This window comes from Haemaphysalis longicornis, unplaced genomic scaffold (genome assembly GCF_048455015.1).
Source record: "Haemaphysalis longicornis isolate Haplotype H1 unplaced genomic scaffold, Haemaphysalis longicornis Haplotype H1 scaffold_10, whole genome shotgun sequence".
NCBI lineage: Eukaryota > Metazoa > Arthropoda > Arachnida > Ixodida > Ixodidae > Haemaphysalis > Haemaphysalis longicornis.
Window position 1 is genome coordinate 102457906 of NW_027526204.1, and position 27250 is coordinate 102485155.

The 27250-nt window shown below is 44.5% G+C and overlaps 1 protein-coding gene across 1 annotated transcript; it reads right to left on the reverse strand.

Moving 5' to 3' along the window:
- Positions 1-27250, reverse strand: LOC144158989 (adenosine kinase-like). Its single transcript, XM_077690211.1, has 11 exons — positions 27090-27250; positions 26157-26231; positions 11521-11574; positions 11332-11410; positions 7406-7581; positions 5478-5583; positions 5204-5374; positions 2130-2165; positions 1932-2046; positions 779-865; positions 1-174 (listed from the first exon to the last, which is right to left on the reverse strand). Exons 1-11 carry the CDS (start codon positions 27104-27106, stop codon positions 44-46), a joined length of 1047 nt encoding a protein of 348 aa, XP_077546337.1. The 5' UTR covers positions 27107-27250; the 3' UTR covers positions 1-43.

The window sequence follows — 27250 nt, forward strand, 5'->3', positions numbered from 1 at the left end:
TTGAAAATTGGAAAAGCAATTTATTTAAATTTCACAGAAATTTCTAAGCGAAAGTGACACTTTCTCGATCCGGCAGCGTGCAGCCCGAGTTCTTGATGATTTCAGCAGCAGCTTGAATTCCGCAACGCACGCATGCATCGACGGGCCGTTCTTGCACTAACATGGCCAGGAAACCTGAAGTGGAAATGCAGAAAAGTATAAAAATATCGGCTATCCTGACGTTGGTTTCCTTTCCAGAAAAACGTGTGCATGCAACAATACTGGAAAAACAATAAGGCAGCGCTTCCGGTTTAATATACACCTCCGCACCTGCATTTCCAACGAGGTCAAAATTAATCCGGAGCCCTCCACTACGGCGCGCCTCATCGCCTGCGTTGCGTCGGCGCGTTACACCCCACAATCAATCAATCATTTTCTACGAGAGCACTAATAAAAACACGACGACAGGGCTCAAATGTGAGGACAGTTATAAGTAAATATATGCATGTTCAATCAATGTGCACCTTCTATCCTAGAGCCGTACAGAATAATAAATTAGTTTTAAAAGGAATTTCCCACAGTTCGTGCGTTCTCAACAGTGAGACGCCTGTCCTTTGAACTGGTTTTTATGGCCGGTGTTGTAGTTTACATATGTCATTAGCAGGAAAAAAATACTATGCCCAGCTGCTTAGTGTCGTCTTGGAGCTTGAACACACACCCATTCATTTCGATGAAAAGAGAAGCAAAAAATGGAAACGAGAGTGTTGAATTTTAATCAACATTCTCCAATTTTACTCACCCCCAACAAAGGCATCTCCTGCTCCGTTGGTGTCCACTATTAGATCTTGGCTTAACTTTGGCACTGCGAAGGTTTGCGTGCTCTCTCCTGAAAATCAGTACAACATAAATAATTCACGAATTAGAACAGGGCGTCCATGCACTGTTCTAAAAAATTACATGCCTTCAAATGAAACCATAGTTCCACAGAGACATGTTCATTAGAATTTCATTCATTGTATATTTCTTCGGAGGGCATGAACCTTTATAAAACTCCTATCGCTGCATTAAAGAAGCTATAGCTACTATATTGAAGCTTTAATCTAACACGAGTGCTTTTTCAGGATGATTATTCGTGAGCTGTACATCGAGAGTTATACCTGTTTCACTGGCTTGAGCGCTGCAAAAAGGTAAAGAAAGCGAGACTGTTCGTCGGGTGCCTCCTAGCACTGCCCCTATCTCATAGCACTCCAAATTTCGCGCTGGTATTTGGATGCCGAATTCGGATTTTGCAAAGTACCGAAAAACTCAAATTTAGCTTTAAAGCGAAGCTTTCTTTGCCTTACTGGTGGCGCCCATATCTTAAAACACACTGCAAGAACGTCAACTTTGTCTGACGGTGGTAATGATCGTAGTTGAAGTGAAAGATGGGTGAAATACAAAGCTTTTCCTGGCCGAAAGCCAATGTCTTCAAAGTGCAAATTCAAAGTCCAGAATTCAAATTGTTATGCCCAAAACGCACTGCAGGAAAGCCAATCTGATGGGTTTGTAGCGGCATCATCATCATCACCACAGCAGCGCCCATCATCAACATCGCCTACGATTCATCATCATCATCTACCGCGGGTACTTGCGTGAGCAGCCGAGCCACGCACAGAGAATAAAAATCAGGTTCCGGCAAGATGTCTGGTGCCGTCTCTCTCGCCTGATCGGCGTTCTGCAATTGGTGACCCGGACGTGATTCGATTACCATTGCCCGTCACCGGGAAGAAAGTGGAGGCATGACTGAACCTCGAAGGCCGAACCTCGAAGCATAACTACGCATAAATTTAACCAAAGCAAGAATAAGCTAGGTTGGGCCGCTGCAGCTTTACTGTTTTCGCAGTATTCGCGGCACTAGTGCGAAGCTGCCCAGATTTTTTTCCGGAGTAGGAGACGAAAACGCTTTCTCATACCTTGAACGACCACAACTTCATCTGCTCCTTGTGTAATGACAACCATTCTTTCAAATTTTTTGTTGTCCTTCGGAAACTTGCTCATGAGCTTGGCTATCTCCGCTATGTCGTTTGTCTGGTAGTGGAAAATATAGATAATTTATTAAAATAGTACACAGCAAAAATATCTAAGGAGTGCTTACTACAATGTTTACTTACCCCCAGCTCATGCACGTCGGCAAACTCTCTTGCTTCCTGAAAGACGAAAAGGTGGGTTTCGCGAACACCGCATTTTCATAGAGCCACAATATCATTCAGTTATCCTTTTGAAATACCGTGCAACAGCAAACAGAATAATAAACTAAAAAAGGTGCAGTTACAATCGTGGAACCTGAGATGCAGTCGTCGGGGTCCAAGAAATGTTCAGCTCTAAGTACCATTGGTTCACCTTCTCGTCTTTACGCGGTATTAAAGATGCGGCTGCATAGATGCGGTCAGGGAAAAACGGCACCCTTAGTTAGCACAAAAGCTACGTCAAGGAAGATTTTTGCGCGTTGATATCCTACAGGCGCTCCCGGTTACGGTTTATCGCAATAGAGAGGTGATATTTCCTTTCATTAATGAACTACTCCTAAATAGCAGAACTCAGGTACGGTTATGGAAAAATGAAACGCATACCCCAAAATAGGAACAGAACACACGAAAAATGCGAGTTTTTTCTGTGCAAGCCAAATTGTCGCCTGGCTATATTACGGAAACAAAGTTTGAAAATGTAACTTTGCAACTATCCTCCTATTTGACCGTTTTTTTTATCTCCACTGTTCATATTCTCTGATTTGCGTGTTCAGGTTCACAATTTGTGTTTTCATTTCATTTTTCCATAACTGTACATTTGTCCATGACTATACATGTCTACCAGGTGGGACCAATCAATAGCACCGCTTATCGTCACTATGCCAGGCCTATTGCTTTCACTGCATGTCAGGATGCAGCATTTTTCTGGTTGCAGGCAGTGATTTAGACTCTCGTTAGTGCAAAGAGCAATGAAGGTGCGATACTCATAGAATATTTCCGGAAAATGCTCACATCACTTGAAACAGTCGTCTGTGAACAAGAGAACTACTACAACCAGAAATTATTATATTTTGCTTTGAAGAGCCTGTACAGGGTATGGAATACAGTGGAACCCCGATAATACGACTTTCAAGGTACCGAGAGGAAGCGTCGTATGACCAGGGTGTTGTACGACAAGGGTGCGGGTAAATTCCGGCCTGGTAGCTGGACTCACGCGACAGGGGGACTAAACTTATTTAGACCACTATATTTAGCGCGTTCTCGCGTGATTTGCGATTTTTTTCTGAAGCCCCAAGTTTTTTAAAAAAAGGAAACGCCTACGTTGTGCCTCCCTCCCCTCCACGGCGTCCGAGCCAGCCCAGAAGCCAAGCGCTGCGTGCTATGCGACACCTCTGCCATCTGGCGCTATTTATAGCCCGCCACCCCGCGCCTTGCACGCCCGAGTAAAGGTCGGCGTGGTCGAGCAAACTTCGAGGGGAGAAAGCGAGTTTGAAACTGCCAAGATTAAACGAAACGACCGATAGCACAAGGCAGAAATGAAAAAAAAAAACAACGGAATTCCCATACAAGGTGAAGACACCCTTTTAACTGTCCCGTGCCGTCACTATTGGGTCAAAGTGCTCAACACATAGGTGTTTTCGTTTCCACTAGACCCAGCCACGCGAAATAGATGATTCCAACTTCGTGAGAAAACTGTGTTGCGGAGAAAATTATAGCGTGGCCTTGCTACAGTGACTTGCTGCAGCGGCCAGGGAGTGACCCAAAAAGGCAGTACCAACGTATACGTGTCTCCAGCCTTGCGGCAAACGCAGGCACCAAGCAAAGAAAGGCGGAGCGACAATGCTGCTTTGAAAGACACTGATAAGCAGAGAGCATAGAGAGGGGGAGAGAGCGTCGTGAAAGGAAGAAACTTGGATCAAGCGTGCGAGGAAAACGGGTGTTCAGTCATCGCCCTGGGTTTGCGTCGTAGTGTTTTCGCATTCGTCGGCGGATCGATGGGAGCTTTAAATTCGCGGTCCGCCAGACACCTGAATTCTGAACTATGACTTCTCGCGGCTGTCGCGTTGGCATACTGCTGCCGCGTGGGACCGTCGAAGGTTAACTCCCGCTCACGAGTACCTGCCTGCTGGCTTGCGTCTGTTAAGCAATTCGTCTCGCCTGCAAGCGGACTTCTGCACATTACGTAGCGTTAAAAAGGGCTAAAGAATAATGGTCGGGACGAGGCGGCGAAGCGGTGTAAAATATTGGAAAAACGCTCGTTTATCCGTGCCAGGCTCCGTCGTATGAAGCGGACGGCGTGTCGCCGAGCGCCGGGGTTTTAAAGGCATTGTTTCTATGGGGAGTGTGCCGGGACTGCGGTGATCCGTCGTAAGAAGCGGAACGTCGTAAGTCCGGGGGACGTACAAGCGGGGTTACACTGTATAAGAGTGGGCTGTAATCTTGTGCCATTTGGAACATGCTCATAATATGACTCTGTTCATCGAACACACAACTAAGTACGAGGTTCTCATTTGATTTTCCGGGAACGTATTTGTCTTCGAACACAGGATTTGTGAAGTTTAATTTGTGTTCTTTCAATATTACCAATATTGAAATTTACCTGAAATTCTAACCGTATTACCAACATTGTACATATCACAAGTTGTATGGGATACGTTGTTATAGAAATAATTGTATTCCGAAGCAAATACGGAATGGCAAAATTTTCCGTTCACAAAAAAATAAAACTTAACAAGCCTCGCAAAATATCAAATTGATACTCGTGTTTGAAAATTTCATAAAGTACCACAAAATGCTTTAGCAACACAAGATTTTCGTCACAGGTTTTTGAGCCAAATTAAATAACCTCTGCACGCCGATGCACTAACAAACGTACTATTAAGGCAGCTTTAGGAGCGAAAAAAAACCGGGTGTTTAGGTAGGCAGGTGGTTAGAACTGCCAGCTGCGTATGCAGGATTTTATTGGTTTGGTGGTGGGGTGAAATCTATCCGCCAGGAAATACAGGAAAAATGAAATAACACGGGAAAATGGTGAAAAACAATAAAAAACAACAATCAATTGGACAACAAACAAACTTTCGGGCGCAGTGAGGTTGTGCAACCTATGCTTGCAATTGTTTCCTTCAGTTTTCTGCGGAAGTTCACTAGGCGCTTCAGGGGTGGTTAACAAGAGTGATTTTACAGACAATATGTTTTAGCGCATGTGGCGCAATACTTACCGTTTCATTCCCGAAAATAATATCGATGTATGGGAACGCTGCCATCATATTCGCTTTAAACACGCGGCACAAGAATGGTGCGCCAAGGTTCATGCAGAAGATTTTGTTATTGTCACTGGCATGCCTTGCCACTTTCAATATAGTGTCCAGGCTACCACTCAAAGGAAAGCCCTGAAAGACAAAACGCATCTCATGTAACCACTCTGTTACCTTTTGTGAAAAAATGTGAACAAATCCCCACTTACAGTGGCTTCAACGAGAACCTGATACTTACAGATATGTAATAGTGACTGGCCTCTTCCATCAGTTTCTTATTCGTAGGTTCCATAAGGTGACCGGTAGAATAGCACGTTGCCGCCGCGAGCCTAGTACACAATGACCTGAAATTGATTGTTTTCTTTTGTTAGGCTTGAAACATCAGGCCGTTCTGAATCAGTACAAAGCAAGAAGCTTCAGTACTCGCCTAGTACCGTCTTGCCATCTATTAAACGTGCTGGAATTTAAAGGATCACGAAGTTATCAGGAAGATAAATTGGTGTAACACCAAACAATGTTTCGGCCATCCGCCAAATATTTTGCAAAAAAACGTTTACATGATGCAAAAATATTGCTCCTCACTCTAAGTAAATTAGGGTAGATACTTGCATTACCATAAAAAGGTATGACCCCTGTCGTGTCAAAAAACACAAAAATGTTTTGTTTTGTAGAGGGATTACATGCCGAATGACGTTGCTTTTAACAATTGTGAGAATAAAATGTGTTAGTGTGTGGCACTGCAATTTGCTTATGTGCTGTCAGAGTAGTATATAGATTTAGAATATAATTGAATTAGAATTTATGCTAGTTTTATCTGCCCTTTAAAGTTGTGCCTAGAAACTGGACATTTATATGCAATAGTAGTATATGTAGTTTTTTTTTAATTTTTGTGATGGTGAGCGGTTTGTACAATGACACCTGTAAAACTTATTTAATAAAATAATGTTTTTTTGTTTAGCGGCAGTTATTAGTTACTTAAGTTTTTACAGTTCGTCCTATTAGGGGAAAATGTTTTATAGATACTTAGTTTACTTTTCTCTTTCCACCCTACATTGGTCAACGAATAAGCAAAAATAGAAATACCCTTCTGTTCGTTCGGCAACACATGCAAGTTCTGTTGGCTACTTTAGGTGTTTTAGACAACAGGTTATGTTAACTAAAATTCTGATATTGGTTTATTCTAAAATGAAAAATGAACGAAGCTCGCACGAACGCGTAACACTTTAATGTAACGAAGCTGTCCGCAACCTTCACGACCATCAGGACGGTTTAAGTGCACGATTGCAGCAGATTTGCTTCTTCGCTGCCGCAAGGACCTATACTCAATTGTTGCTATAAGTGTGAGCTTCTTTCATTTTTTTTTGGAAGTGAAAATCATTAGACATAACCTTGAAGGGGCGTATGCTATGACGTGTCCTTCTCGTTCCGAACAAGTGTTTTCCCGATTAGTGAATGCTTTATCTTCGCCAATCCCACTAGGTGGATATACTTTGTTTTACAAACGTGCACCGGGGACGCTGGGCGCTCATCGGGAGGCGCGCACACACGAGCGCTCGGAATTTTCTGTTTTATTTAAGTGCCGGGTGGTCGCTGCGAGGAACGCGCTTACGAGCGTTTGGCACTTCGTATTTTAACTGCGAACATCAAATTCTAACAAGTGGCTAAACCGCGTCCCTGTTAAAATAAGCAACGTTTTATACTACTCAGAATTAGGATAGTCCGGTTCATCGATGTTGTATTAGGTTTGATGTATTGCTGTATTAGGAATTTTCCAATTTGTTTCCCGTTCCGTAACTATATTTTAATCACAAGTATTTCTTTTTACCCGTCACGTTCCCGTGCTTCTACAGCCGATTAACTAACAATGCCGCCGAACTCTTAAAAGATATCACCCCTCCTACAGCGACGAGCAACACCGGCTCCCCCCAGTTTCAGATCGCGATCTACCGCAGTCCAGCCGGGTGCGACAACACTGAATGGTTCATCCTCTGATAACACGCTCGCTAATAACTTCGCACCCACCAGCGATGACCCTCGGTATGCCGAGAGACCCAAACAGCTACCTAATCTTCAGCGAGTTATTTAGTAGAAGCCAAGAAAGTAACACAAGAAAAGTACAGAAAACTAGTGAAAAACTGCAGTTTAAAAAAGGGACGAAAAACCCACCGACAGTTACCACGGTTTGTCAGCAGAACGGCGCAGGAGCCCGTGGACTCTTTTTCAGAATACTGGTAGCTCACATTGACACCAGCTTCCCGTGCTTTCTCCTCAATTATGGCTCCGAATTGGTCGTTTCCGATGCAGCCCACAAAGGTAGCAACTTGCGGCGTCTTCAGCACCCACTTTACAAAACAAAATATTCAAGCGGATATGAGAACACAGCAAAATGAATCTGGTTTACGTACCGACATGCACTGCAGATTTTTTCGCAAACAATTTGGAACGATGACAGCTAGGTGCGTGGAAAGTTTGTAGTTAAAGAGTTATACCACGTTTAAGAGATATCTAAGCGATCAGCCGTACATATCTCAGTCAGTAAACGATGTCTTGTTACATGAAAAGAAAATTATTCTACGGCATGCAGAATTTTTTCCCCTGTTCATACTCAAGTTTAGTGGGTTGCTCTGTTAAAAGTATCCCTTTACTGAATACTTTTACGTGACTGCTGAACGGTGCGGCGTTTAAGCGAAATGGATCATTTATATTCCTGTCGTTTGAGCCGACTCGTAATATTTTATTGCTGTAACTCTGCTTCAGAAAGTCCAACCTAATTAGATGATTTGTCGTTGCTCTTCGAGGTGCTCTTCGAGGCCGCTTTAATGGTGCTTCGTTTGATGTATAGTTGTACGTTTTGGAAGTAGGGCTAGCGCTTACGCTTGAAGTCAGCGTTACTTTTAAACAGATGTCAATAATCACTGTCTTGTTTTGACCTCTTTGTAACTGTATAAACTGAATAAAAGCGCAGCATTATGATGCATATATCTCACAATATTGAGCTTTTTATTGTATTCTATTGTAGATAAGATAGTTTGTTGTGTTGAAGTTCGTTAAAGTGCATAGAACTGGCACTTTTATCATGGTTGCAGTGGCAAATCTGCCCGAAGTACTGCAACGAGCATCACAATAATTTCTTCCTTGGCAGGCATACTGTCACTGGCACATGTTTATATGAACTTGTTTCAAACAATGCCACATATATGTTTTTACATCAAGCCGTAACCTCTCATACAAACAGTGGAGGCATTCATTTTCCTTCATACGGATACATCTATTTAAAAATTAAGGACTGCACACTTAATAAATTAGGATGTTGATTAATTGATTTGATTGATTGTATGGTTTAATGCGCCGACGCAACGCACGCGGTGAGTCGCACCTTAGTGGTGGGCTCTGGATTAATTTTGACCACCTGGGGATCTCTAACGTGCGCCTAAATCTCGTACACACGGGCGTTTTTGCTTTTCGCCTCCATCAGAAAAGCGGCCGCCGCGGCCAGGAATCGAACCCGCGACCGTGCTATGAATAGTAAGATATTACAAACAATGATTACAGCGCAACCTACAATACAACAAATAGCACGTCTAAGAACTGAAAGAGTTCAGATTAACATCACAGATGAGCCCTGTGTACATACATATAACAACACGCACGGCAAAATATCGCAATATGCAGACAAGGGGTTGTCGGATTTTATAATGTAGCCATAAATAGTTGCAGTAAAACCAACGTTGGAAAGCTGTGTGATGGGTAATATTTTTTAACAAATCTGTTCATTGATAGGATACAATGTGTGTGCTTAGAGAAACTAAGCGGCCTTGAAAACATAAAACGTGTAATTTGATGGCTTTTAACCTCAGTTTTCTTTAAAAATGTTCTGGGGCAATCAAGCTTACCTTTCATGCGCAAGTGCTAAAGTCTAATCTGTGAAATCGGCGTTACCGTGTCCGAAGCCTTTGCGTTTCTAGATAGTAACCACCTCGATAAATAATTGGTGCGCAGTGGAGGGAGAGGGTAACGATGGCAAAGAAAGGCCGGACATTATATCATATGCTTCGAGATATAACGCCGTAAACCATCTTCCGCAAGTAGGCGTACAATACACTAGTAAGGACGTTGTTTGGCCAGTTGCAAGGCTAAAAGTAAGGGCTACGAAGGTTAGGCTTACACATCGGACGTTAGGACTAACGGCGTGCTCCGAGTTTCACATCGTTTCATCATCATCCTCAGCCTATCTGCGCCCGCTGCAGGGCGAAGGCCTCTCCCATGGATCTCCATTTATCCCGGTCCTGTGCTAACTGCGACAAATGTATCCCCGCAAACTTCGTGATCTCATCTACCCATTTAACTTTCTACCGCCCCCACCACGCTTTATTTCTCTAGGGATCCACTCTGTTACTCGTAATGACCAACGGTTATCTTGTCTTCGCATTACATGCCCTTCCGACACCCCGTTCTCCTTAATTTCTAATAATATGTCCTCAACACGCGTTTCTTCCATGTCCCACTCTGTTCTCTTCTTGTTCCTTGTATAGTTCCGCTACTCGCTGAGTCATTCTCACTTTACATCGTTTACAGTTCAAAAGGGTCCTCGTTGTAGTCCACCTATTTGAGCTCCAAGCCAAAGATGCAACTTGGCACTGTAGGATCTCAAAGAATGTTGTTTGTCCTAAGCACCTGTGCTCTGGAAGATACACGACACATGTTTCTGTCAAACCATAAAGTCATATCCTAAAAGTGTTACATGCCAGCGGACTGGTGTAGGACAGCCCTTTTTCCGGCGAAAGCCTCAGGTCTGTATGAAGCACGTGCGTCGTGAGGTACACAAAATTGTGAGCTTCAAAAATAGGAGTAATCGACCAGATTCAGGGTAATCCCCCAAGGTGGAGTGAGTTTCTGTGAAGAAAAATTTGACATCCACCTCAATGCAGCCATAAGGCTACAAAAGAAAGCTATACCGCTTTCTCAGAAACTTCCCAGTGGAAGAAAAATTCGTCGTGGTCCAGGATTCAAACCGGGGACCACCGCGTAACCGGAGCAGTCGCTTTACCAACTAAGCCAACCAGGGGGCTAGTCGTTTGCAGCGCGAGAGCGATTGATCGACAACTCGAAGAGAAGGACAAGTGATAATCGACCAATTTAGAGTAAACCTCCAAGGTGGAGTAAGTTTCTCTGAAGGGAAATTAACATCCGCCTCAGTGCAGCTATACATCTACAAAGGAAAGCTATACGGCTTTATCAGAAACTTCGCAGTTGAAGAAAAATTTGCCCTGGTCCACGATTCAAACCCGGGAGCACCGCTAAACCGGAGCCGTCGCTCTACCAACTGAGCTAACCAGGAGGCCGTATGGCTGCATTGAGGTGGATGTCAAATTTTCCTTCACAAAAATAGGAGTACGAACAGGAGGGAGCTTCTGCCGGGAAACGAAAACGCAGTGCCGGAGGGGGCTCTATTAAAGGGCGACAGAGCATACACCTGTAAAAGGAAACAGCCCTACCGGAGGAAGGTAGGCTACTTCCGCAAGTGCAACACGAGCAACCTGGACAGTCTAAAGTACCGACGAGCGTAAACAGGAGGCTCCTGCGAAGGCGAACGCTCAGAAGGAGCTTGAGAGGCCACTGTCCAAGGGGCTGGTGAAGTGTTGGTGGGCGGGGTTCCAGTGTTCGCCAGAAGGTCCAACTGCGTTCGACTTCACATCCTCTGAAAATTCTAGGCATCCCCCGTAATTTTTCACAGAAGACTGAATGACGCTGCGAGCGCATTTTTTGATGGCGACACTGAATATGTCAAATGCTTTGCTTGCAGGAAATCCACCTGAATTAGATAATTCGGCTGTTTGCTTTAGTTAAGTAAGAGAATACACCCATTTAATTAGGGCTTAAATTAATTTAAGGCAAACTGATACAATGTAGCTGTGAACTCTAAAACCAGTCATCCAATCTGCTAATTTTAACACAAATGGGAGCAATCATGAAAAGAAAAACCATCAGGTGTAGTTAGCGGTTGGCTCTTACTCAGTGTTCCGTCCACGACAGCGAAATTAGCATGCTAGAAGTGTTGGCGTCACTTTAAAAATGCTGCCAACAACGCTCACCTGAAACACTCGAAGGGTATTTTGCGTTGATCCTCCAGCCGTGTACCCGCAATGGTACTTCTCGAGAAGTTCTGTGTACCTGCAGCGCATTTGATATTTTAAGCAAGGATGGGTCATCAATAGACGTACACTCAAAGCGTGCATAACGCGACTCACGGCTACAAAGTATTGCAGTAAACGTATACTCACAGCGAGGTGTGCCGCTCATCAGCCAAGACGGCGTCATTAGGGTTCAGACTATATCTGGAAGTCAGAGAAGAAATAATATTTGTTAAAGGGACATACAGCCAATTGGTGTCGAGTATATGTTCTCCAGCTCATATGCGTTTTATGTAGTGGGCAAACCCAAGCAATTTATAGACAAATTGGCGGAGGTAATTTTAATTTGGCACTAAACTTTCCGAAATCTCAAAGGTGGCAATTCGTAGTGTAGAAACGTTACACTACATTACGTATTCCGGTCACGTGACCTGCAAACCTTGACGCTACTGAAATTGCTAAAACGTTTATTCACTTATTGAAAACCTTTTAAACAGAGTTTTTGTGGAAGTTTAAACTGTATATGCATTTTTGAACAGTGTCTTAAAAATTTTAGAGCGGCGCTGCCTTAGCTTGTTGTTTTCTTGGGCTGTCCCTATCAGAACTCCCGGCGCGAATAATTTTACAAATCCCGCACTCCTAGCGCGGACAACTTTTAAAGGGACAGAGAACCGATTTTCGTGCAGTGCATGTCGCTCAGCTCATAAAACCCATAATTTTGTATACTGGAGTAATACTAGGGTAATGCTGGGGTAACCCCAAGGAAGTTAAACCGGCGGAAATAATTTCATTTTAGCGCTAAAATTTCTGAAGCGTTACACGTGGCGCCATGTGGCGTGTAAACGGGACACTACTACACGTGTCCCGTGGCCTCCGCGATTTGCTGCCGGCGGCGCGCCGCCGGCAGCAATTCCGTGGATTTCAACGGGTGATTAAAAAACGCATGAAGGTATATGAAAGGTTGTACGTCATTGTTGTTTTAGCCGGGAAAAGTTTTTAAATTCCTCTTTTCAATCTCACGTGCAGTTAAAATTATGTTGCCACACGGCTTATTGTAACGGTTGCCAGCATTCGCTTTGGCGGGACAAGTATGGCTGGTAGACCTAACAATTGCAATTTGAGAGGTTCTGGAGCTCTATCAGTAAAACCGTTTCGGAGTGACGTGTTTTAAGGAAACAAGGAAAAGAAAAATTACACCATCTTCCCGTAGGGGAACCCTGAGTAGTATGCGAAGCAGCCATGGGGTCGACTTAAGTTCCCATTAGTTTTCAGTTCGTCGTTTCCGTTGACGTTCAGCTTCGCGTGCCTTCATTGTATCAGTAGCTTCTTGACGTAGTTTGAATGAGTGAAGGACATAAGGCGCGTTCGTAGCACATGCTCCCGTCTCGGTTTGTAGCGCAGTGGAAAGAGCGCCACGTACCTGCCATTGCGGCCAGAGAGTCGTGGGATCGAAACCGGGTGCCGCCTAACTATTTCTTTTTATAGTGGACTGCGCTGACGTCAGCCCAAACGCTGACGGGGCTGAAGAGACGCGCATGCGCAGTGGAGTGCGGACAACAACAGCTAGGGAGGGAGGGGGATGAGAGGGAGGTAGGGGCACAGCCCCACGCATGAGATGCTTCGCATCTAAAATATACTCGACAAAAACCGCTTGTTTATCCCTTCAAGGACTAGTATATGCGTTTTAAAAGTAAAAGTAAGCTTGAGCGCCCTGCGTTTCATTTAAACAGACAGGTTGAAACGGATTTGGTACTTGGCTCTTATGTAACGGGCAAACTGAATGCAAAAATTTCCTTTGCAACGGCAAGAAATGATAGCTTTTGTTTTTTAAATGCATAAGCACAAATGAGCAACGGTATTTACAAAAATCGAAATCAAAATATTCTCAGCGAATTTTGATTGGAGATTGGGCGGGCCGCGTTGTTTATGCCACGCATTTGGTGCTCTTAGCGGGGAACTTTATTTAACTTATTTATTTATTTATTTATTTCAAGTACCCTCAATCGCACAAGCATTGAAGAGGGGAGTAGGTTTTTGGAAAAAAAATACAAGTTGCAAGTAACAAAGCGGCAAGAATGTAACAGACTACATATGCTGGTAGTACAGACAACAAAAGTTCATAATAAAATACGCTAGTGATTCTTCTGGATGAATGGGTAGAAATATTCGCGTTCTAAAGAACAAACGGAAAGCATTTGCCGGCTACAAAGCAAACTACACAAACTTTATACAGTACTACACAAAAAATGGGCAGAATATGCGCTCAAGAACAGTTATTCAAGCAATATAACAACAACACGAACAGAAAGAACGTCACGTGAAATCCATACACCCGAAAAAGGCGAACAACGATCGGCGAAAAAGATATGAATCGGCTATTGATGCAATGTCACCGGGAAGGTGGTTCCATTCGGTCGAGGTTTGCGGCAAAAAAGAATAAAAAAAAGTGTGTGGCAAAAAATGTTCACGACTTTGTAGGCGTGGTCGACACGTGAAGAGCGATAAGATGGCCTTGCAATTAGTTCACTGGCTAAACACTGGCGGTGATAAATTTTATTGAATAAGCAGAGACGGAAAACTTTTCTTCGTAATAACAGCGGTGGTTGCAGAGTTAACTTTATTTGTATTGCGCAAGCAGTTCGGTTGTAGTTTGAAAGGATGAAATGGACGGCGTTATTCTGAACAAGGTCAAGGGTGTATTGAAAAGAAGTTTGATTCGGATCCCAGATTGAGGCGGCATATTCTAATTTTGGTCTTACAAGAGTTTTGTAGAATAACAGCTTTAAAGAAACCGGTGCTTTGCGGAAATTTCGCCGTAGCCCAATGTGCGGTTGGCATTGCTGGTTATGTATTCGATGTGTGCTTTCCATGAAAGAGTTGAAGGTATAATTACACGCAAATAGCGATAAGATGAAACAGTTTCCAATTGGGTACCACTGAGATTGTAAACTGAAGGTGGTTCATTTTGGCGAGAAAACCGCATTAGTTTGCATTTGTCAGGGTTTAGTTGCATTTTCCAAGTTTTGCACGACCGCGAGATACCATCTACACCCGACTGCAGCAAAAGCTGGTCAGTATCATTCTCTATTTCTCTATAAAGGACGCAGTCGTCAGCGTAGAGATGGATACAAGATGACACGCACTTCGGAAGGTCATTAATATTTATTAAAAACAGTAGTGGACCTAAAACGGAGCCTTGTGGCACGCCTGAGGTTACAGAAGTCAAAGAAAAATCGTAGTTGTTTAGGGTAACGTATTGAAAGCGGTCAGTGAGGAAATATTTTAGCCAGGTTAATAATTTTGGATTTATTTTCAGGGTGGAAAGGTTCAACAATAATAAACGATGATCACCTTTATCAAAGGCTTTCGAGAAGTCTAGAAAAACGCAGTCTACTCTGGATCTTTTTTCTAGTATGGTATGTAAATTGTGAGTAAAGAGCAGCAACTGTGTTTCGCATGAATATGAACGCCGGAAACCATGTTGAGATGAGACAAAAAACGAATTGGATTCGAGAAAACTGAAAAGTTGGGTATACAATACGTGCTCCAATAGTTTGCAAGGTGCGCTTGTTAACGAAATGGGGCGTTAATTAAATTGAGAATGTTTGTCACCTGATTTTAACAGAGGGACCACCTTTCCGATTTTCCAATACGTCGGAAGCGAACCTGATTCTAATGATTGCTGAAATATATTTGCTAAGAAGATAGATGAATACATTTTAGTTTGTTTTAGGAATTCTGAGGTAATGTTATCTGGCACGCAGGACGATGGCAACTTTATAGATTCAATAAGCATCACTATTCGGGCCGGTTCAATGAGGATAGGAAGCATTGGAATAAAATCAGCCTGTGGAAAGCTGAGGCATTCATTTGTGGAACATGCGGGCGAAAAGAAATTTGAAAAGACATTGTTCAGCACTGACGGGCATTCTGCCAGAGGTATGGGTTGACCCGATTCATCGTTAAAAGAAATTGAACTGTCTTCCTTAGCATTTACTATGTTCCAAAACTTCTTAGGAACCTGTGCTAACAAGCTGGGCAGGGTATTATCAAAAAAATGTTTTTTACTGTCAGAAACGGCTTTCAAATAATCTTCTTCGGCGGCCTGATAAGCAGTCCCGCTATCGTTCGTGTCGCGCTTTTTCGCGGCGCGGAAAAGGCGTTTCTTTTTATTGCTTAGTCTCTTGCGATTATTATTGTACCAGGGCGTGTGAGCACGGGATCGAATACGTCTAATTGGAATATAGGTGATAGTTAGCTCATTCACATAGGCGCAAAACAATTCCCAGTTTTCTTGCCCAGTGCGCTGATCAAAGTTTGTTAGAAAAGGCTCCAAGTAAGCGCATAACTTTTCGTTTATAGCGTCGAAGTCAGCGTTTTTGTAGTCACGGATTAGTTTCACAGTGCAGGGGTTGCGTGGAGGAGAAACGTTCATTGTAAAGTGCAACACAGAGTGGTCGCTTAGGCCGGGGAGATGCGTGATACCGGATAGAAGATCTGGGTGTGTAGTTAGAATTAAATCTAAAGTGTTGGCAGATTGAGCAGTAGATCTGGTTGGTTTTGACACAAGCTGCGTTAAGTTAAAACAGATACATAATTCTACAAAACCTTGCGACTGCGAAGAAAAAGGCTTTACATATATTAAAAACTATTACATATAAAAAAACATATATATAACATAAAAAAAACTTTACATATATTGCTTAACGTCTGAAATTCTGTTCCAAAGGTGTGAGGACGAGGACTCAGGAATTTTCTCAAAGCAAATGCCAGTTCTGTTAGTGGCAGCGTGAAGGATACCCACATCGAATGAATACGTAATTATGAAGTGTTTGCAACGTCACTCCCATTTATTAAAAGTTTATGAACCAAACGTTTTTTTTTTTTTTCTTAGAAAGAAAAAAATACAATGCGCCGCATTGATGGATAGCTTTTTTTGACTATATGGAGCTGCGTACTTCTATTGGACGAAAAGGCACGCTTCCTCGCTAGGATGCTGTAACATCTCACCGAGCAAAACGCACATAAGGAGGCAGAAATATTCAGCGTCTCTTTTCGGGAAGGATTGCCTTGAGGTGTGTTCTATTGCCTTCATTGGAAGCCAGGGCCCTGCAGTCAAAATCGTAGCGTGATCTTGCTTATTTGTCAATAAAAAAAAGGCTTTGGTTTAGCCAGTAGCAGTTTTTGGCTGTAACTCACTTATGCGCGTCTAGCCCTACTAACTCTCGTTAAACAGAGCATCAAGGAGCTTGACAAATGTGTTCCGTTCATAAAGTGTTATTGTAGGAGATAGTAAGCTATGCATTGCGTGACGAGAAATATAAGCATAAAGAGCAGTACGTTATAAACACAAAGCCCATTCCACAACTGCATAACGTGTTTTTTTAAATGTTGGAATATAAAAAATTGGCTGTAATCTGTTTTCGAACTCCGCCTGCTAAGTACCCCAGAGCTGCGATTTTTTTTTACGCTGGGGAAATGTGCTTTGTATGTGATTGTGTAAGCCCTTGCAGCCATATTCTACTCACACCCTCATATAGTGGCTGATCGTTGGGAGAAACACGTCATCGTTTGTGGTGCCGATTCCGCCTACGCTCTGTTACCAGAGTTCCAGACTCGGAGGTGTCTAGACTATACCAAAGGCTCTAAGGGTCCACCTCACCCGAACATAACTGCAAGTGTACTGGGACTACGATAATGAGATGCAGTTACAGCGGGCGGAGCGTTCGAGAGAACTGGAATCCACCGGAAATGGAAAAGCGCTGATTTGTGTGCACTGGCATGGCTCTGGGCTTGCCAAACAAGTTGCATTTTCATGTTATTTTTTCCGGTTCCGTTTATGCTTTGGTAGACAATTGTCAGTTCTGACTACGGAGATTTTCCTACATTACTTAAATCCAACTAACGCGGAGGCGTTTGTTTGGCTCAACTGAGAATATTAAAACGAGAAATTCTCACCCCCTCTGCGTTCTCGGAAAAAAAATATTTTAGCGTCTCAATAACCCGTGGTAACCTGACCCAGGTTATGCGCACGGTAGGATTCATTTTTTAAACACCCTTAATTAGAGTCAACTACCTTTTGAATTGTGACACTGCTGCAGAGACACCTTGGCGCAACATTGTCGCATCCCTCAAGCGGGCGTCTGTACAATCACTCTCACAAATATCTTACGCTCGTCATGGACGTGCTGTATACGTGCCATTTTGTGGCCTCACGTGTAGCGCATGCCTTCACAAAGCTTTAAAACCGATGTCTATGCTTACCACGACCGGCTTTATAGATAGCGACCTGCCCAGGTTCGGCGATTCCGCGTGTTGAAGTTACTATTGCTTGTTTGGCTTTTTTTGTTCTTTGCAATGCCTCCAGATTTGATGACATTTTCTCGGCTGCACACATGATTTCTCGGCCTGCCATTCATGTTATTTCGTCTTTCTCTCGGTCCGTTGGGCTCAGAATTTGCCGATTCACCTTAGGGGAAGTGCACACTTTTTGTTGGGTCGATGGCGTAGCGTGGATCCGTTAGTTGGATGGCAAAAGCAGGCGCCGGGCCTGCGTCCGCCGAACGCGCACTCATCCGGAAATCGTCCGATAAAAGCGTCCATAGCTGCAAACCGTTTGCTCACGCATTCCATAGCGTTCCACGAGTTTAGCTGCACGAACATCACAAACAATAAAACCCAAAGAATATTCAACGTATTTTGTTCCATACCAAGGGCCGTAAAAGAACTCGAGGGCGCACTTTGCGGGCACTGTTTCATATACTGATGAGGAAAGACAAGGATTCCGACCACTAGTTAATTGAGTATAAAGGAAATTAACGTTTCGACTCCTACACGGAAACCTTCGTCACAATGTAACCAAGGCTTCCGTGTGGGACACGAAACGTTAATTTCATTTAAACTCAACTAAGTAGGGGTCGGCGTCCTTGTCTTTCCTCAGCAAAATGCATCTCGACCAGACGGGCTTCCGTCACATCCTTGACATTAAGTATGTTTTAAATAGTGCACCAGAAATAAAAAAAAAACGAGAATAAACACTCAGCGCGCGGTCAATTCCCATTGGCTTACGACGCATTCCATACGTATACATCGTACGCAGTGGCGTGTGGTGCGTACAGCTGCGCAAGACAGGCAGCCGCACGGTAAAGGTAATTTCTTCTTACCAAGTTTTATTGCATCAGTACGGAGGCACTGGTTCATAAAATACCCCGAAGATAACTACGTTTCGCACAGCAGGCATTGATGGGGGCGGCTGTTATACCCAACTTGCGGAGTCTTTGGGTTGTAAGACTCCCTAGGGAGCTCCTGCAAGCGTGGCTCCACAATGGTGAAAGCGTCCCAGCCGCTGAAGAGGTTGCCTTCGATTAGTGATTCATTGTTGGAAAAACGTGGTTTTCGAACAAACATGATGACACTTCCACTCACGTAATAGCCGTGTTGCATGGAGCAGCTTTATGCAAATTCAAGCCGTCCGTGTGAAACTTTGCAAGTGCATTGACTAGCTTCACGTAAGAAGAAACCTTCGAGATAAAGTTTCCAAATGTTGAAATGAACGGAAATGTATGAAAACAAACAATGCTAGTCTAGCAGGCAGATGTGGTGGCAGTGTGGTATACTTGTTTACGTTAAAGTTTGCATAGATAAGAGGAAGGTCCAGACTGAACCGTAAATTTTTCCTGATGGCCGGTATTATACGTATTAGAGAGTTAGTTGACCGTTTCTGACTGTCCGCTCCGCTCCGATAGCAAGCCGGAGCACTATTGCGCATGCGTGGCGCGCTAGGGCGCTAGAGACGATACTGGAGAGGGGTTCCGCTCTGCTTCTCGGGGCCTCTTAGCGGACCGTCGCGGAAGCTTACGCTACCACACAGAATTCCAACATGGCTGCTCCCGCGAAGCGAGCGCGCTACGGCGGACTCCATTTCATCAGTTGAAACACGAGCGACGACACCGCGAAAGCACTTCCGAAGAGGCAAAGGGGCCACACACCTCAACGAGCTTTAGAACGGAAGCGAAAAACGTCGAGCGAAGCGCGAGCGTAAGCGTAGCTGGAAAAAATAGCCTTGTCTTGGCTATTCCAACATCAAATGGCTTCTTTTAAATTATTAGGACCAGTATACCATGTCATTGCCTATATCAAAAAGGAGAAATAAGGCACAAAACACAGCAGTTTACTTTATGACCAAAATACCAATTCGTATCTTTACTTTGGGGTGACCTTTTGCTTTACACAGACATGGGACACGACCAGTGACGTGAATGATTCCTCGTCGAGGGAGATACAGTTATCGCTTAGCTAAAAGCCTTTCTGCTGCTGACGCTGCCGTTGTGCTGAGAGGGCCGCCGATACCTGTAGCGCACCGTCAAAACGGTCAGCTAAAACTCTCTATCGATCGTTACAATCAGTATCGGTTGGTACGACTGCTACATGTTATGCGAACCGTCGCATGTCGCATGGGAATAATCGCAATGAAGGTGGCAAGGTTGTGGATACAAATTAGAACCACCTGACAAAGCGCGCCGTTCAACACGGCAATTTTTCGGTACTACAATGGTTGCCAGCTGGGATGGGCAGGTTGCCATCTACAAAACTGCCCGTGATACTTACCGGCCTATGATTTTTTTTTTTTTTACCGCGATAGCACTTAATGCTCATTTTGAGTGGTTGTGGGGTTTAACGCGCCGTAATGGAGAGCTCCGGATTATTTTGACCACCTTGGGATCTTTAACGTTGCTGAAATCTCGAACACACGAGCATTTTTGCCTTTTGCCTCCATCAGAAAACCGGCGGCCGCGTTATGGTCATTTCTGAACTTTTGGTGGGTGCAATAGGCACGTTGCGCTGATGCTTGCCTCGCAAGCACCAGCGCCGTTTTCTATATTCTGGTGGTTCGGGGGGTCATTTCTGTTGTGAAAGATGCCACGCATATCCCCTGCTCGGTTCGTAGCCTTCATATTACGTAAGTGTCGGCGCTCTGTCCCAGACACCAACAGCCGGGATTATCAGGAGTCACGCACGGGCGCCCAGACAAAGAAGGCATCTAAGGTAACGTCATGATAAAAAGGCCGACAAGAACGAAGAGCTTAAGTGGCGCAGGCGAAAATGCGTCAGTCGCTGCTATTATAGCCCACCACTCAGATTGCAGATAATACAAATGGCAGGGAGGAACCGATGCATTCGTCACAGCAGTCTTTCTTTACACCGTGTCTCAGTGTCAACCACAGATTGTTGGCGCGGCATGCTGCAGGCAGTGGGTGATAACTGCTGGAGAAATCGTCGCTCCTTTATCGATGCCTTAGCATGCGCTGCAGACAACTTTAGTAGAAAAAGTTCTGCGCTGACAGCTGCCTCTGTGCGGTGCAACGTGCCTATAGGCGTCCGCTAACAGCCGTGCTCATCAAGCGCCTACAGAAATATGTCATCGCTGCCAACCAGTAACTACGACTGAGAAAGCTAAATGCGAGGGCGCGCCTGAATCTAGAATATGTCGCAGCGGCCCCCTGTGTGTGAAAAGTGCGGCAACTATGCTTTGGTGAGACGCTAGAACGAATGTGTAAAAAGTGCTCTCGTCTTGTATTGCCGTTTTATTGTGTCCACGTGGCTTTCCCTCTCAGCTAGAATGCGTGGTCGCAGCAGCGGCCGCGCCTGCGCAGTAAGTTCAGCCACACAATCGTTGACGGCATCTGTCTTTAGTGTGCCGCCGGTAATAAAAACGGTTCGACTAGTCGGACTACCAGAAATTAACATCCTCTGGTCACCCGGCCACCAGTCCCTCGAAGGGAACGAGGCGGCACACGCCGCTGCCCGTGCTCATACACACCGGGCCGTTACCTCAGAGGGAGAAAACAATGACCGAAGCGCCTCAAAGCCAGCACCAATCCATACATACACCGAAATCTTATCCCACTACAAAAACGACCGCCGTCGCTTCCCGCCACCTCATGCACAACTAACACGCGACGAGGAAACCACTTTCCGGCGCCTCCAAACCAATTCGTATCCCCATAACACCCTACTGAACGCTATGTACCCCACCCAATACCCTGCCACCTGTAACTTTTGCCCTGTTGCAGGCACCCTATACCACGTGGTATGGGAGTGTCAACGGACCCCCACTCTAACCCCAAATCCCAACCCTACATATGAGCAGTGGGTGGAGCAGCTGACCAGCTCCGAGCTCTCGGACCAGCGCCGACTGGTGGAACGGGCCCGGACGGCCAGCCAGCTCCAAGGCATCTTGGAATAAGGATGCCTCTCACTGGGTGGAGGCCCTAAGAACATCCTCCTGCTCATTACTAAAATAAATGTTTGTCTCTCTCTCTCGCTCTCTTTGCTGACCTTCAGCGATTGGAAATCAGAAATGGTAATTTCGACAACTCTGTTTGAAAACATCTCTTTCCGCGTCAAATTAACGTTGTCACGCAGCACGTCATCAGACCCAAACTTAAATCACATTTGCATCATTTTTTCATAGTTTAGTTTTATATAATTTAAAAAAATGTTTGACTGTCTTCAGGGCGTTGGGTACCCCAACTCTGTACAGTCATATTCTTAACGAAAAAACGAACAAGGATTGCAATTCATTCTACTGTGTATTTTTCTTCGCGTGGAATTAGTTTTTACTTCATAAAAACACAACGAACACAACTTCCGCTAAAACATTGAAACTTTCCGGCACCTACGAGAAAGTGGTTGTCTAGGGGCTTCACGCTGAGCGCGTCGTAACTGTGCTGCCATAACGTGCCGTGGGAGCGGACCTTCAGGCAACAGAAAATGTGGGGGGGGGCCACCTAAACCGCTCTCCACCAACGCAGCGCCAACCCTCTGCGTCGTCCACTTTGCTCGGGCACCCGCGATGATCTGCGGCGCGGATTCGTCCATGGAAATTGAAACTTTCTCTGGATATGCTGAATTCGTAACGGCGTTTAATCAGTCGCTTTCACTTGAGTTTCTCGGGTTTTCTGGTTGGTAGAAAAAAAAAGTGCTGATAATAGTAATTCCAGCCTTGAGTAAAAAGAAATTAACATGGTTCTCTTTGAATTCTTGGGTAAAGAGACTCAGCCAGGACTGTAATGGTTTTCCGCTCCCGTCCAGATTTAAATTGTTGCTCAGGCATTAGTTTATTGATTGTAGGGTTTAATGCGCCGACGCAACGCAGGCGATGAGGCGCGCCGTAGTGGAGGGCTCTGGATTCATTTTGACCACCTGGGGATACTAAACGTGCGCCGAAATCTCGTACACACGGGCGTTTCAGCTTTTCGCCTCTATCAGAAAAGCGGCCGCCACGACCGGGAATCGAACCCGCGACCTTGTGCTCTGGCATTAGCTACTCATCTATCAGAATGAAATGAATCAAGGGTCTAAAGCGCCGCCGTAGCAATAGTTGGCGGCGCGGGAGAACGCTTCGCGCATGCAGACGAAGACCTGCAGAAGACGGCGTACGTCATAGCAGACGCAAGTGAGTGTTTGGGACGCGCGCGCACGAGGAACTAGTAGTCTTATTGCGATCGTCCATCTTACACTTACTCGAGGAACTACTAGTTCCTCTTGCGTGCACGAGGAAGTGGTATTTTTATTGCAGTCGTTAATCTCACTCGTACGAAGTAACGGGGATGTCGGCAAGCTGCTCCCACCTTCGGAATGATAGACACAAGCTACCGCGTTCACCCCAATTGTGATCTGGGCACGTGGATTAGGACAGCGCACGAGGAAATGTGTCACTCGCCTCGAGGAGAAACCGCCACTCCCAGCTGATAACGGCACTGCGGGGCAAACATTACGACATAAGGCTGCCGCACTCAACAAGCGAAAGCCGAATCCGAGGCCCCAAGGTATCCTCGATATGGGCAAGATGGGACTAGGGAGTGCATCCGGAGTGTAGTAGTCCACTGCTAACAGATTCACTCCTTCGAGCGGGTGGTATTCGTAGCTCGCCGCCTGGAATGATAACTGTCGGCTGTAAAATGCAGCCAGCTTTCCCTAAGCGGAGTTATCGCGCTGGGCGGACGACAGTGAGAGTTTTTTCAAGGTGCTCAGTGATCGCGGCGGGAAGTGCAACAGTAACCAAAAAAGAGCGTATATTTCCGCAGTGGGGAAATCGTCCACTGCATTTTGGGCATGGGTTGATTGATCAGTGTTGCGAGGAAACAGAAGTTCGCATGACGGATACTGTGACCATATATCCTTGCCACAATCGTTGAGTACATCATCATCATCATTTCTTCCACAACGGTCGTACTGGCGGGGAAAGCAGTATTTTGTTTCTGAAATTCAATAATTCAAGCCGAAAGAGCGCGTGGAGAGAACTACTCGTAAACGCTTTTCTGCAGTAGGCATTCCTTCCATGGCGTGGATGACAGCTGAAGGAGCAGTGAGAATTTGACTTGTTTTAGTTATGTGTACACCGCTCTTTTCAAAACTTTTATTTTGAAGTATCATTACTTCGAAGTTTATCGTATTTCCCACTGGCACTGCTAACTTACCATTGAAGCAAAAACATCGCTTCGTGCTTATTTCGCCCTTAAATGGACAATGCAGGCAAAATGCAGGTATGGTGCTGTCAAAAAAAAAAAAAAAATTAAGGCGCGCTAGGAGCAACTACGGTTATTAGCGAAGTTTGCACACTGTCATTAAGACATCCCAAACACCTTTTTTTTCTTCGTAAACGCCGCCAAAGGCAGCACCCAAATGAGTAATTTCGAACCGGTTTACCGTTTCTGCTGCCATTTCATAGCGCTACTTTTACGACAGTGTCGATTTCTCGCAGCTGTAAAGCTCTTATGTGCGCCCTTCAACATTGCGTAATAAGAGATTTTAACCTTTTGGTTATTATGGTTCTTTTATTCTCAAAAACAATGTCCAGCCAGCCGGCAATTTGGCTGGAAAAAGCGATACAACGAGATTTAGTTTGAGTACAGCAGGGACGTACCTTATCTTCGTGTTATTCTAAGATGCCGTTCAACAAGCTTTCAATATTGTAGTGGCTTAGCTATATGGGTAGCGGGACTAACTGCAGAAAATTGTTTTAATTTCTAGAAAGTTCCGTCACTGAATGCGTATAACTCAAAGCAAAATAACGTCGCATGAAATATTCTCATTTTTAGTAACTTTACGAGGCTCCCGAGAGGAGCATAGAATTTCAATAAATTCAGAGTAGAAATATTTATAACGGTTCGGGGAAAGTAATCACCAAAAAATCGAATTTTCGGAAGTACTTTACGAATTTTATTTAGAGCTTGTTGTAAAGTCACTTTAGTGCTATGCACGTAGTACTGCTTTCATTTTCATTGTTGAAAGGAATAAAATAATCTCGCATTTACGTCGATGTAATGGTTTACAGAAATAAAAACGTTAAATTGCTCCGGAAGTAAGGAACCTTCGAAGCCGTAAGGTAATACAATGCAGGTGCAAGAGTACATGCGCACAATACAGAAGTGTGGTAATAAATTTTGCAGGGTACGTGTTTTGAGCTTTCAGAGTTTTACGAACCGTTCGGTAGTACATGGTGTTCTACAGCTCGGTAAAACCACCATCAATAAACGCTGAAATCACGAGTGCATGAAAAAATGACAACCAAGCACTTGTACTGTTGTAGCTGCACAGAAGTTTGTGGTAAGCTCTTTAGATGTTTCGTCCTCCTTGCGAAACGTTTTTAACAGCGGACACCAAAAATTTCGATTTGCTAATCAGCTTCACTGTCAAAAGTAGTCGTTATTACAACTAATATTCTGGTTCAGAATAAGGCCTTAGGCATTTAATACAGCTAGAAAAATTTCTGGAAATGTCCCTTAAGCCGAAAAAAATGTAAAAAAAAACTCTAGAATTTGGTTTTAAAAACTAAAATATTTTTGTATACAATTTTGCACGCGAGTAGATATTCATTTTATATACCTCCCGAAAGTTTAGGTTGATTGCTGAAAAAGCAGCGAAATTATCCGCAGGCGTAGTTGCTTGGTTTCACGACAAAGAAACGCGCAAAACCACGACAGTGCGCTAACACTTCCCTCTCAGCAAGCTTATGTCCGCGTCTAGGCTTGCTCGAAATGGCGCTGTGCGGATTTGAATCCTGCAAGAGAATACATTGTTTAACCATTTTCGTCGTGAACCAGTGATTTGAAGCTGCAAAAGGCCTTTGAAACCACCCTTTAAAACATGAACCCTTTATGACGCATGCTGTGGCGTAACTCTTGACACTGTAGGAACTGGAAGGAACAAAAATCGAGCACGCAGTTTTTCGTTTACTAAGCCCTTGAAATCTCTTAATCTAATAGCGCGCCTTCAAGATACTCTCTTCTTGAAAAGCACAAAATCGCATGTTTGGTGTTACTGATTTCTGAGCCCGACAAGAAATGAAGAAAGCGGGAAAGCACACGGCAGACATTCTTATCTGGGAGCTTATGGCAGTGACAGATAGCGCAGCGTGGCTTTTCCCTTATCATCCAACAGCGGCAACCGCACGAGGGGGTTTATTGACAACGTGTATAAATCTCGACAAGGCGCGTAATTCTACCGCTGCTATCATTTATGGCACCCGTCAACGCGAAGACTGAGGCTGAAAAACCGTCTTCGTCGGCGCTCATTTCGGTGTCAACCACTGTGACTTGGATGTATTGATGCAGACGCAGTAGCAGTCGCTCTAAGCTATATTACTAAATTGCTTAATGAGCATTGCGTCGAGCTCATAGCGGTCACTTTCAAGGTCAACAGAACTTCGGACGTAAGCCATCGAAAGCTCGATAAGGGCTATGCTCGCGGCCCTTGGAAGCGAATAAAAATGCAATGCTTACTTTTGCAAAAAGTCTTGATCAACAGTGGCAGATATGTCGAGAAGGGGGTGTCCCATGCCGAACAGCATTCCTTTCCTGTAATATCGAAGGAAGTCCACTGTGAGCAACGTATTAGGCCAGAAATACTTATTGGCGAAGAGACTGCGGGATGGTGAACTTGTAATAAAAAGAGCCAAATTAAATTCAGGCTAACAAAAAAAAATTATTCGCGTAATAGTTGTACCTTTGAAAACAAATTCCTTCCCACAAACACTGAGCCGCTAGAATAACTGGCACTGCCGAACCACGTGATTTCACACTGCACCCAAATGAAGCAAGACCGGATTTTTAAATCTTGAAACAAAATTATTAACAGGAACTTGACCTGTTTATGGGGGTGTTGAAGGCACCGATTCGGCACCTAGGCTATGAGAAGCGCCGTAGTGGAAAGCTCGAATTAATTTTGACCACTGAGGACCTTGAACGTTCGAAAAGTACCGACACACGGGAGTTTTTGCTTTTTGCCTCCATCAGAAAACATTTATCCAGTTTTGGTCAAACCCTGGTCAAAATCCACGTGTATACCATGGCAACATCGATATCTATTTTTACAGGTGGGTCGCTATCGGAATTTTTAAGCCAGAAGCTGGGTACGAATAAAAATGCAAGAAATAATACTTGGCAAGCTAGAGGAAGCCCGCCAGGTGCCAGTTCCAACAACTTCAGAAACGCAAGGCAAGTTAACCCATTGGATACGTATAAAAAAGAACCATTACGTTCGCTAGACAATTTTACCGCAATTAGCAATTAATCTGGAGAAAATGCACCGATAGGGTGGGATATAAGGTACAAAGTGATACGGACGTATTTTAAACTTCTCACGTATTACCCGCACAGAACTGCACAAAAACGCGCACGGATACACACACTGCGACAGTTAAATAACATAATTACCTCAGTTTTCCGGTCATTGCGCTGGGGATCCGAGTGAGAGCCCAAGATAGCTGACGCGTCCTAACCCGCGGCAAGGGGGTGTTAGTAAACAAAATGCCTGCACGCCTGTGCGGGTTACTTCGTAGGCGCGGTGGAACGAAATGAGCGCAGGAAAGGTTGGT